Below are 12,493 nucleotides of genomic sequence, written 5' to 3' on the forward strand. Positions count from 1 at the left end.
CGCACTAGCACTGGGAGCTCAGAGGGCAGGCGGATGCCAAAACCTTGGTTCTTCCGTCTGGTTGCCTGGAGCCTCCCAGGGGAAGAAAATACCAGGAGGACAATGAAATGCAGGGTTAAATTCCCTGGCATCCCTTCAGTGAATAAACAGTCCCGCCCAGAGGAAAATTCCCGGATTTAAGAGTAATCTTTCCAGCACTTTCCCACCGAGGTCTGATTTTCTACAGCCAAGTAGAAAATATTTTCCCCATGTTCCGGAAGGCACAGGGGGGCCGAGAGAGAAGTGGCTTCTTCAGTCCCAGCCTGCAGGCCGAAAAGGCAACCCTGTGTCTCGTCTTGGGCTCCGAACTCGCTGTCGTTAATTTCAACCCAATCCACCTGCCTTTCGGGGTCACCCTGAGAAGGAGGGGTCAGGGAGACCGGGGCTTGAACCCCCGTGATCTTTGGTGACTTACTTAGCTTCTTGCAGCCTGGGTTTGCCCACGGGCAGGATGAAGGCACCCGAGGGGGCTGCAGGCTGGAACATGCAGAGCAAACGTCTCCAGCGGCACAGACAGCTGCAGCGAGGAGGGTTTCTGTCCACACAGATGGCAGGGCTGGGCTCGGGGAAGGACACGTCTGGGGGAGCTGCCCGCTTTGAAAGTCGGGGAGGGGCCGAACCACGCGGGTTGGCTCCAACCTCGGGCCTTTCTCCCCCTCTCAGGTTGAGGCCCTCGATCCTGATCCCTGACCCCCGGGATGCTCAGGCCTGCGAAAGGGCAGCAGGAAGCCAGGGGCTGGGACAAGTGGAGGTTAGTGGCTGGCTGGGAAGTCCCCCCACCCACGCCGCATTCCTGAGCGCTCCTGTCAGCAGGTCAGCTCCTCCTCCCCAAAGGCTGGTGGTGCCCCGTGAGGCTAGGCACCTGGCCTGGTAGCCCAATGCCCAGCGGGCCCTGCTCCGGGCCTCCTTACCCCGAGGGGGAGGTACCTAGGGTCCCGCGGTGGAGGGTGGGCTCAGGGAGGCAGGAAGATAGCCTGGGAAGAACAGCTGCCCTGGAAATCCCTTCAACCCCTGGGGGGAACCTGCAGGAATGGGGCTGCCAGTGTTTGGGCCCCCCCCCCTTTGCTGGCTGACAGAAGGGGGAGCTTCTGCACGCACCAGCCCTGTGGGGTGGAGGGGGGACCCCTTGGGACCAAAGCTGCCACCGTGTCCCACCGGCTGGAGGAGGAGGAGACACTTGGTCCGGTGGGAGCCCGGACCCCAGTGTCAGCCTCTGGCAATGTGGGCTTTTTTTCCCCCCATTACCTACACGTCACATCCCGTCTCCTAGGATACCCCTGCCCACGACCACTCGGCCCACCCCCAAGCACGAACACGGAGGCCGGGAAGAGGAAGGGAAAAAAAAAACCTCACCCACAGGCAGAAGAGATTTCAATACAATCTATATTATCTCATATATAGATCTCTCACTTTATTTGCTCACTTCTGTCACGCATTTAAAATGTCAGAGACCAAAATAGAGCGGCTTTCTGGTGGAACTCATGGCAGTCATACACGAGATACAAAACTAGGGGACTCTGTCCTCTCATACATCATACAATTAATTTTTCAAGTATCTTTTATGTACAAAGAGCTACTCTATTGGGGAAAAAAAATTAAAAAAACAAAAACAAAAACAAAAACAAAAAAGGTAGGTTATGCATCCTAGGAAGGAGGGGTGGAGTGGGCGGGCCCGCATTCCTAGGCCCTCATCTCCCCGGGGGGCCGCTAGCTCCTTGCCGCTGAGTCCCCCTCCGTGTCCCCCCACGGACCATGCCAGCCGGCCAGTGCCAGGGCGGGCAGAGACCGAGGGGGCAGGGAGTCGGCAGGGAGTTTGGCCTGGAGGGAGAGTCAGAGAAACAGATTCGCGAAAGCAGAGGTGGGAGTGGGGGAGGAGACTCTCCTCAGACAGCCCGCTCCCACTCGCTGCCTTCCTGGGCACTTTGGTCCCAGCGAGCCAGGCCCACCAGACAGGGCCCGAGAGCTGGCCTCCGGGACCCTTGCACGCAGGCCTCTGTGACCTGGGGGCCGGCTGGGTCACAAGGGCCAAAGGAAGCCTGGAAAGACGGCTGTCGTGGACCCCACCCCCACCCCCATCCCAGCAGACCCTTGGCACAGTTCATTCCAGTAATGAACGAAAAGGAAGAGACTCCACGGTGAAGTTCTGGTGCCACAGGGCAGGGCCCTCCTCACCCTGTCACCTTCTCCAGGCTGTTACAGCCCAAACCCCAGCGCCCTCTGGGTGTCAAAGGACAGAAGGCTCCGCCTGTATGATCGTTACATCGTTATCTGTCCAGAGGCTCTTCCGAAGAAAGACAGTGGCCGGCATAAGCCCTGCCTGCCTGGCGGGGCGGGGGGGTCCGGCCCTAGGAGGCTCCAGGTGTATGGGCGTGGAGGTGAGCGAGGGGAGGGGACCGGTGATCCTGGCCACCCCTAAGGCCCGTCCGAGGGTGCGTGGCCCAGCACTGCAGGATCCTGAGCGCCAGTAGCTTGATAGGGCGCCCCCAGGGGCTGTCTGCGGCCAGACAGACTGAGGGCCTAGGAAGGGGGAGCTTTCGTATGTGACTAAGGCACAGAAGAGATGGGCCGAGGGGCCAGCCGAGGCAGGACACCAGGCCCTGTGTGGATACGGCGCCAGGAAGAGGAGTCTGGGGTTACCACTCCCACTTCCCAGCTCCCTGCTGCATGCCCCATCCTTCCGTCCTCCCTCCCACAGGACCGTGTTCCTCCAGAAGCTGGTCTGAGATGTGGAAACTCAGACCCTCCCCCTGAGGTGGGAAGGAGAAGCCCTAGGGAGAGGCCAGGACCCTGTGGAGGTTCTCACTGCTCAGCCCCCGAAGGAGGGTTGGGAGCCGCCGACCCTTTGAGCAGCCGGGAAGCAAGGGCCCTGCCCAAAATGCTCTCAAGAAGACAGACCCCAAGCGCTAGGGCAGTTGGGCTGCTGGCTGCCCTCAGCAGGCCAGGAGGAAGGGGCACGAGGCAGGCAGGAGGGGCCGCCACGGAGAGGACACCCAGGGGCCCAGAGACCCCTGCTTGGAGAGGTCTTGTCAACAGAGGAGGGGCCCAGATGCACCTGAGCGCCCTTCTGACGTGGGCCATGTGGCTCTTGGTGTCGCTCTGGTCCTTGCAGCATGCCAGGCAGGCCCTGGGTCAGGAGAGGCCACCGGGAGCATCTGGGTTCCCTCCTCCCCCTCCTGCCTGAGGTGAGGCTAATCTAGCAAGGACAGAGGGCACAGGGGAGGGAGCAGGCAGGAAAGAGCCCAGGTCAGAGTATTGCACGGTGTTGGGGGCAGGGCTGGAAGTCTCGCGGGGGAGCGCGTGACCCGCGTCGGGGCTGAGAGGGCTGCGGCCGCCGGTCCACCATGGCCGCGGCTGGTCCCCACGTGCCGCCGCCACAGGAGGAGCCACGGGGGCATGGGAGTCGCTCCTCGCATCCTCTGTCCCTCGCCCAGCAGCGCGGGGGTGGCCTTGTATAAATATTCCTGAAGGCTCGTCGTGAGCCTGGGCTGTCCCCTGGGCAGACAGCTTCTGGCTGTTCTTTTGGAAGCGACATGTGAGTGTTTCTGGTCCAATAAATTAACGGGCGACGCCAAAGCTGTGCCAGCCTGCCTCCCGGCCCGGGCGTGAGGCCGGAGGGGAGCACAGCCTGCCCTGAGCCGAGGCGCCAGTCCTCCCCACCAGCAGCCGCGCCTAGAACTCGTCGTCAGAGCTAAGCAGGAGAGTCTTCTCGTTGTCGCGGGCGCCACTGAGGCTGTGGGAGCGGGAGAGGCCGTGGGCGCCGCCGCGCCAGGCGGGCCCGGGCTCCAGGGTGGACTGCTGGGTGTACTGCTGGTAGGCCGGTGAGAAGTTGTGGATGGCGTCCTGCACGATGTCGTGCGGGTTCATGGTCTCCTTGAGGCTGCTAGAGATGCTCTTCATGGGGGCGCAGCGGCCTGCAGGGTGGGAGCCCAGAGGCAGGGGTGAGGGGCTGGGGCAGCAGGAGGCCCCTGGTCCGGGGACTGCCCCCCCACCCCAAGGCTCTGTCACCCAACCCGCCCCCTCCTGCAGCAGAGAACACAAGGAGGCACAGGCAAAGGAATGGCTCTCTGGCCAGGGCACAGAGTGGGCGCTGAGCTAAGCGGCCACCGGAGGCTCGTGAGCCCGGCTGGCGGGAAAGGACCCAGGGTGGAGAATGGCATCCGGCAGACGAGGAGCCTGGCGTGCCCCCGGGAGGCCGGCGTGCTGGGGGAGGGGAGGGGCCCAGCTCCACCCTGGGACGGGCACCGGAGTCTGCCTGACCAGCTCTGTCAGAGCTGGCGGCCAGGGGCCCGGGCCCACAGAGGGGCTGACGTAAGTCTTCACCAGCTCCCCTCCGAGAGGGCGGAAGCCGCCAGCCCTGACGTGCTTCCTCCCGACTCCCTCTCTAATGAACCGTCCCCGTGGGTTAAGGGGGGAGAACTGGCCCAGGCCATAAAACCTAGAGGTAAGGGATAAGCCCGGGTCTCCTAATTCAAATTTGGCATGCTCTTTCCACCTTCATGTTCTCGGCCATAGATTTCCCATTCGCAAGCCCCCGGAACCCGGCAGGGCACATTCCGGAACAATGAGAGACCAGAGTGGAAGCAGGCAAACTCTACAGAGCGCAGCCCTTGGCAGGCAGGTGCTCTGAGCTCTGCTGCCCGGGGGGTGCCTGTCGGGGAGACAGGGACACAGAGAAGGGGCTAGGGGGAGAGGCATGCTGGTGACAGTGACCAGGACTGACGTGCAGGACAGACGCGTAGACCGAGAGCAGAACCTACCGTAAGGGCCGTATGTTGGCACTGCCCGCGGCCAAACCCGGGGCAAAAGCAGGGTGGAGAGGGGAGGGGAGGGGGAGAGAAGCCAGAGAAATAGAGAAGACAAGAGACACGGCTGAGTCACACCGTCTGCCCACCACCGAGGCCGGCACACCGAACCATGCGCCCTTCCCGCCTCCCCGCCAGGCCCCACCTAGCACCCGGGCAGCCCCGGCTGCCCCCTGGAGCCTGGCACCTGGCAGGGCATGTCTCCCAGGGATGACTCCTCCCACAGGGCTCGCGCTTCCGGTGGAGGGTGGCGGGGGGGGGGGGGGGGGGGTGGTGCTTACTTGTGCAGAGCCCGCAGTCGAGGCGGCTTTGGACCCAAGCCTGATTGGAGGGCTGAGGGGTTAGCGTGTGGGCAACAGGCCCGGGCCCAGCACAGAGGTGGGGTCCTGCCTTTCCCCGGTAGGGCTGGCCTGGGGTCTTTGCTAGAGCCGGATTTCTAGCCACGCTCCTTTTCGCTGGGGTGGATGTCTGGGAGCAGTGGGTGGGAAGAGGGCCACGGCAGAGCCACCACGTGGGCCTTTTTAAACCTCAAGGGTCCAAAAGGGTTCTCTGCTATGGCCCCAGGCTCCAGGCACAATGCTGACTTTCCTAAGGGCACAGGCTCTGTGGGGACCAAGTCCAAGGGACATCGCTCTCAACACCGGGTGGGTGTTTGCCAGGTCCTTCCGGTGGGGGGCCCAGCGGGAAGCGGGTGGGACCCCAGCTGGCAGCAGTGGGGCATGGCCAGCACAGCGCCTGGCACCGAGCAGGGGTGCCTACAGCCCTCAGCCGGCAAGCGTGCTGGGAGAACACGGTCGGGCGCACAAGAGTTGAGCGACCCGGTGTGCGGTTCGGTCCACAGGCATCTAGCGGGTCTCGCTCCAGCCAGGAAGAAGGGGAGGGGGCCGAGGGGCTCTGCTGCCGCCCTCCCCACCCCCACTCCCGGGGCCTGTGGTGGGCCTGGGCGCTAGGCCTGGGGAAGTGGGGTTCTCTCCTCCAGCCACATGGAAGGGAGCCGCCCGGCAGCCCAACCTCCGGGTGGACGTGTTAGACCAGGAGCTTCCCCTCCCCAGACCCGCAGAAGTCATTTCAGGCGAGCCCGGCCTCCTCTTCCCACCCGCCTTGGCCATCCCCCCTCCGCCCAGCGGCAGCCAGAGGCAGGTCCCCTGACCCCAGGCCCCAGGGAGCTTGGGAAGCACCCCCTACCGCCAGGCCCAGACCACTTATTATGGCAGGATCTCGGAGGGTGGGCTCACACATGGGATTCTGAAAGGGTCTCCGGGGCATTCTAATGTACAACGGCGGGTGCCAACCTCTTCTAACAAAGAGGAAGATGGGCAGGTGTAAAAAGAAAGCTGTTAAGATCGATTACCATCTGAGGGTGTTTCTTAGAAGTAAACCGGGCTGAAAAGAACTTTCGAGAGGAGGCAATTACAGCACAGAATGCAAAGCCGCGTTTGGCCTGAGGAACCCCGAGGAGCTTGTCTATTCTAGGGTCTCCACCCTGGCCTTCCCGTGGGGATATTGTGCTGTAGCATCTCGGGGGTCTCCATACTCCAGGCCTCCTGCAAGAGACAGGTGGCTCTCCAGCTTCCAGGACGTCCCTGCGACCTTGTGTTGGGGGCGGGGGGGGGGGGGGGGAGAGCCTCGACCTGTGTCCCCTCTCCCACAAGTAAGCTGGAGACGCCTGACCTGTCACCACCTGTCAGCCACTGGGGGGCAGGAGGGGCCCCGGGGCGGGGCCGGGGAAGGCTTCTCCCGCTGGGGAGTCATCTCCAGGACCCTGGCTCATACCTTGCGCATCCAGCCTCTTGTCAGCATAGACCTTGTAGGTGAAGGCGTGCCGCAGGGCGAGAGCCGCAAAGAACATCTCCACACAGATGATGAAATCCTGGTAGCCGGCGGCCACGGTGCCCTCGCCCACAGACACGCGGGCCGAGTGGATCTTGGGGATGGCCCCACACTTCTCTAGGATGGCCAGGAGCATGCCTGGAAGGGGAAGCATGGGCATGTGGCCCTAGACTGGACCCCTCTTCTGGCCCCCCCTTCCTCCCTGGAGCACTGCCCGAACGTCACTCCCGCCAGGAAGGATGATAGCCGGGGTCCACGGTTGCTCCCGTGGGTCAGGGATGCCAACACCAAGCTGAGGCCTCTGGAAACCCCACTCTATTGGCTACTTGCTGGCCACCAACACTGAGATGTCACCAGTTACATGGGGTTCCCTGGATCCCCCATCCATGAAGTGGCCCCACCGAAGGTCCCCCATGGCCAGGAGGTGCCCAGTGGACAGAGACCCTCTGGGCTCCAGGCTGGGATCATCCAGGGACGGCACAGGCCCCATGGGCACTGGGACAAAGAGCAGGAGGAGGGGACATATCTTAGGGGACAGGGCAGCATGGGCTGGCCTCACAGGGGCTGGGAAGAGGCTCACCTTGCCAGAAGGAGAGAAAGATGACGGACTTGACCATGAAGAACTTGAGGACAGGGCTGTAGGGGCTAAGCAGGTCCCGGGTGGCAAAGTAGAAGAGGAAGAGGGCGTAGAGAGCTAGGCTGACGGAGATGTTGTAGATGATGGTCACGTAGAGGTAGCCGCTGGTGACACTGTGGGGAACACGGAGTGTTCTCTGGCTTGGACAGAGCTTTCTGAGGGACCAGGGGTCTCCCTCCCTCCTCTACCCTTCCAGTATGCCAAACCCCATGGCTCTCAGCAGTGGCCCCCAAGCTGTGCCCCACGAGCCACTGAGAAGGGGCTCAAAGCGACCAAAACATCAGGGGGCAGAGGAGGGGAGGCGTGCAAGGGTGTGCACCCGGGGTGCAGCCGGCCCTGCCACCTCTGCTTTGCTCACAGGTGTGTCCAGGCTGCAGGTCTGCGGCTCTGGTGCCCAGGCTCCTGGTGGGGACACCAACACGGAAGCCAACAGCACCAGGGCTGGGGGCAGGGGTTCATCCCGACGGTCGGGCAACGGGCGTCAGAGTGACACGGAGTTCGGCTTTGCTCTTTTCTCTTGGGCCAAGTCATGTCCCCCTCTGAGCCTCAGTCTGCTCACCTGCCCCGGTGGGGCCATCACATGGGGTACAGCGGGTCTGCACCAAGTGCCCGCAAGCACAGGGCCTGGGTACGCAGGCACCGTCACTAACCCGCAAAACGGAATGAAATCCGCGTGGGAGAAGTCTTCTACCTGGGGACTCATGACAGGCCTCTCAGGGCTCGGACCTTCTTGCTCCCTGCCTTGGGGTGGTCACTGTCCCTTCTTGACCCACCCCTGGGGCACCACTCTGGAGGCCGTCCGTGAAGGGGATGTGTGCGGAGGGCTGGCTCCTGGGCTGCAGGCGGGGCCGGGTGTGATGGCTGTCACCGCTAGGCTTGGACCTTGCAACTCAGGGGTGCAAGGAGGCGTGAGGAGGGCCGCGCTGTGCTTGGCCTCCCCTCTAAGGAAGGTCATGGGCGTGCAGCCAGTCTACAACCACTCCCTTCCCTAAGGCAGGGCATCAGCCTCTGGGCAGGCCCACCCACTCCTGCACCCACACTCCTCCCCCCGACGCCCCTCAGGGGGACCCGCTGCTTACTCAAAGTCACCATCCCGGTACTTGCCGAAGGCCTGGAGGACCACGGTGCTGACAGCCATGAGTGGCTTCACCACGCAGAACTGCAGGGTGGCCTGTTGGGGGAGAAGGCCAAGAGTTGAGGATGAGTGAAGGAACTGTGTGACAAGCACTCCTCCGGCCAGCTGGGCCTGTGCTGGATGCTGGGGGGCGGGGTGGGGGGGGCCCCATGTCCTGCCCCGAGGGGACTGCCTTCTGGAAGAGGAGACGGATTCTATGGGGGTCAGCAAGGCAGTTGTGCGAGCGGAAGGAAGGAAGGAAGGAAGGAAGGAAGGAAGGAAGGGAGGAAGGAAGGACAGCCACTGGAGGGGCGTAGAAGCACAGAAGAGCCCATCAGAGAGGGCTCCTCAGAAAAGGGGTCAGAAGGAACGTGCCAGAGAGACGAGGACAGCAGAGCACGCAGCTCCTATAGAGACGGAGAGGCTGAGAGCAGACAGGCAAGCAGGTAGATGCTGGTGATGGACAGCAGGCAGGAAGGGGGCCTGGGTCCCGCTCGAGGCCTCCTCATCCACCCCCGGGTCTGGTTCCTGGCCCCATGCTGGTTTATGCCAAGCTGGGGGTCTCCCTGGGGCTGGAGGGGACCTCCAGGAGCACAACAAAGGGAGCAGCCCAAAGCCCAAGGTCTGGAGTCCCGAATCCGAGTCTGAATCCTGGCCTCGCCACCATCTGGGGAAGCTCAAGTGAGCGGTCACTTAGCCTCTGAGCGGCCACTTCACTGGTAAACGGATGTAACCAGCGCCACGTCACAGGGCTGAAGGACACATCAGCGTCTTCTGGGAACTCTCCCCGCTCTCTGTGTTCAATAAAGGCCTCCACTGATCTGCTGGGCCACTGGCAGAATTCCTAAACCGGGTCCTCCCAGGGCCCTACAGAGGTTCCAGTAGACTCCAGGACAACCCAGGGGGCCCATAAAACCATCAGAATCACCGATCTTTTGAAATCAATAGACCTAAGGCCAAACCGCAAGGTCCCTTCGGTAGAGGTGGGAGCAGCTTTAAAAGGATAAGCCAGGGGCACCCAGGGTGGCTCAGTTGGTTAAGCGTCCATCTTTGGCTCAGGTCACGATCTCACCGTTTGTGAGTCTGAGCCCCACATTGGGCTCGCTGCTGTCAGTGCAGAGCCTGTTTCGGACCCCCTGCCCCCCTCTCTCTGCTCTCTCTGCTCCGCCCCCCCCGCCCCCCCAGCTTGCTCTCTCTCTCCCAGAAATAAACATTAAAAAAAAAAAAAGGAGAAGCCAGTGTGGCTCGAAGCCAGGCAAGGACCCTGGGGCAGGGACAGTAACTTGTTGAACCCAAAGTTTCTGCCCCGTCGGGGACCTGAGTGCAGTTTGTGGGGAGTCCCGGGGGAGGGGGGAGGGTTGAGCTGTGGAGAAGCACAGAGGTGCGATGCTGCCACCAGCCAACCCTCACACCTTGAGGGAGCAGGACCAGCACGTTCGGGGAAGAGGAAAGAGCAGCAGTCTGTGCCCAGGGAGAATTAAGAGCCCGCCAACAGGCCGGTGCCGTCCTGGTCAGCTGGGGAAACCAAGGCACGGAGAAGCTGAAGGGGCAGAAGAGGCCGCAGAGCCTTCGCTCAACCACACCCCTGGATCGGGTCCGAAATCAGTCAGTGGTTCCCAGCCAGGCTGGACATCAGAACCACCCGCGGAGCTATAAACACATTCCGGGCCCGGAGCTCCCTAACAGACCTTCTCCGTCAGGCTGGGGTGGGGGTGGCTGGCCAGAGAGTCTCTACCCTGAACCGGCTCTCCAGGAGATTCAGATACTGGGCGCTGGCCCTGCGTTTCTCGGGAGGAAACTTTCTCCCAAGCGAAAGGGGTGCTGTTTTTATCCTCTTTCCTCTTACGACCTCTCCCTGCCACCTCCAAGGAAAGTCAGCAGGACGTCCGAACCCACAGGGCTGGGGAATCATTTATAACAAGGCTACGCAAGCTAGCGATCATGGGATCAAAACTTTGTACACAATATACTCATCAAAGAAGGCAGTGAGTCACAGCTGCGCCCTGGGCGGCTGGAAGGCTGGTAAACAATGGCTCTGAAAGGCCCCACCCACCGTGACCCCAGGACAGTTTTAACTCTTGCCCTCCGGGCCCAGGAGGGAGCCTGGGGATCTAGAACACCCAAGGGAAGGCAGAGCTGGAAGCAGCAGTGTAGACCTGGTACGTCCAGGTAGGTGCTTTTGCGGGTATGTCCACACTGCAGGCAGCCCCCACACCCACCCGCCCTGCACAGAGGGGAGCGGAAAGTCCAGCCCTCTGGTGGCCACAGCGATCAGCTGTGGTTTTCATCTCCCCTTGTGACTACTCTCTAGGCGACGCTGGAGGGGCTGGCAGAGGTCTTGGCACCAAAGGGGAGACTAAATTGAGGTCATACTAGCGAGGTGCGGCACCTCCCCGAACAAGAGACAGCGGGCTCCGTGCCAGTCTGTGTCGCCTGCTGTGTACCCACCGCCGCACCTGTTCCTTCAACCATCCCTCAAGAAGTATCATTATCCCTATTTTGCAGAAGGAGAAGCTAGCTAAGTAAGGCTCAGAGAGGTTACATAACTTAGCCAAGGTCACACAGTCAAGAGGAAAAGCTGAAAATCAAACTCAGATGGGCAGACACCCAGGCCCATGCACTTAACCACAACACCACACTGCCTCCGCCCAGGCTACTCGAGACCACAGGGAAGGCAGCCGAGGAAACCGGAAGCTGGTGGTCTGCCAACTGAGACATGGGGAACAGACCAGAGACTGCACAGGCCCGTCTTGGCATGTATCTTTCACGCAGAAGCCCTCCTGGCCTCCAGCCGCAGCTGAGGAGAGGTTTCAAACTGAGATTCTAGAATCCCCACGCGCTTTCCGATTCCCCCCCCAGCCACCGAGACTTGGTCAAAGTGAGCAAAAGTATGGGACCACTTCGCGCCCTAGGGCCGGTCCAGACATCTTCAGGACACCCGCCGCTGCCCCCTGGAGCACACCCTGCGAACGCGCGTGCATTCCTGCCAGCGTGGGGAGTGGGTGCCGGGGCTGGGAGGTGGCGGCCCCACAAGTGGGTCCCCAGGGCCCTACGTCCGCCTCTGCCACTTGACAACCAGGGGCTCCCGGTCCCTGGCCGGTAACCCTTGCCCGGGGCGGCCGCGGGGGCACACACCTGCTTGCAGAACCGCAGGAATCCGATGGAGTAAGTCTTTCCCCAGAGGCAGCATGTGCCATACACACAGCTGGACCTGGAAGAGACAAGCGGAGAAGGGGGTTGGCGGGCAGGCAGCCAGGATTCAGGAATCGTGGGGCTGGGGAAGGCCTCCCTCCCTCACATACACACGAGTCCGGGTGGAGGGCACTGGGCTGGGAACGGGGCACAGAGCCCAGGCCGAGCACACGGAGAGACAAAGGGAGGTGTGTGCGCCTGCGGGAGGGCTCGAGGGAGCGGGGTACGCTGGCCGGGGCAGCAACAAACCAAGGTAAAAAGCAGTGAAGGGAAAAACCGGCAGACGGGAAGGGACGGGAAGAGAGAGAGAGAGGCCCTCCTCCCCCGAGTCCCAGTGAACAGTGTGGCTCAGGAAGTGTGGCGGGGCGCCTCAAAGCCAGGTCGAGGGCAGAGGCGGTCCGTGCGTCCAGCTGACGCCAGGACAGGCCCAGGAAACGGGGTGCTGTGGGGGGCTCCAGGGAGACTTCATACTCACTCGATGGGCTTCCCTCTGATCTCTGACATGATGGAACTTTCTCCCCCGAGGTACTCATAGCACAGGCTCAGGAAATTATAGATGACCAAGGCTGTGAAAAGCGTCCAGAGAAAACCACTCAAATCAACAGGATGGGTAAACAGATAGTGGAATTCTAAACGGCCGCGGAGACGAAAGCGCCCCAGTCAGGGGCAGCAAGGCCGCAGGGACGTGAGGACCCACACAGGGATTCCATTTGTGACCGAGATCAGGCAACGCTAAGTCATGTTGTTTCGGGCCGCGCACATGACGCTGCTGATCGTACCGGAAACACAGGGAGGCAATCGGCACAAAGTTCCGGATTGTGTGGGGACGCCGCAGGAGCGGGAGACCAGGACGGGCTCACAGGGCTGGTGGGAGCCAGC

General features: G+C 62.0%; 1 protein-coding gene and 1 long non-coding RNA gene across 3 annotated transcripts in view; one reads left to right on the plus strand and one right to left on the minus strand.

Annotated features, from left to right (window-relative positions):
* Positions 1-234: 234 nt before the first annotated feature.
* On the plus strand, positions 235-1,617 carry LOC144616866 (uncharacterized). Its single transcript, XR_013556636.2, has 3 exons — positions 235-445; positions 703-790; positions 1,310-1,617. It is a non-coding gene; the product is annotated as an uncharacterized LOC144616866 (long non-coding RNA).
* TMEM184B (transmembrane protein 184B) overlaps positions 1,405-12,493 on the minus strand; it is a 49,081-nt gene continuing 37,992 nt past the window's right edge. Inside the window, exons 4-10 of one of the 2 annotated variants that reach the window (XM_060656363.3) lie at positions 12,090-12,180; positions 11,558-11,633; positions 8,388-8,479; positions 7,252-7,421; positions 6,615-6,809; positions 4,797-4,817; positions 1,405-3,950 (exon numbers count right to left, since the gene is read on the minus strand). In XM_060656363.3, coding sequence (XP_060512346.1) covers positions 3,709-3,950; positions 4,797-4,817; positions 6,615-6,809; positions 7,252-7,421; positions 8,388-8,479; positions 11,558-11,633; positions 12,090-12,180 — 887 coding nt within the window. In that variant the 3' untranslated portion in view covers positions 1,405-3,708. The remainder of the gene's footprint in view (positions 3,951-4,796; positions 4,818-6,614; positions 6,810-7,251; positions 7,422-8,387; positions 8,480-11,557; positions 11,634-12,089; positions 12,181-12,493) is intronic. The other variant, XM_060656361.3, reaches the window with a different exon arrangement.

This window comes from Panthera onca, chromosome B4 (assembly GCF_046562875.1).
Source record: "Panthera onca isolate mPanOnc1 chromosome B4, mPanOnc1 haplotype 2, whole genome shotgun sequence".
NCBI lineage: Eukaryota > Metazoa > Chordata > Mammalia > Carnivora > Felidae > Panthera > Panthera onca.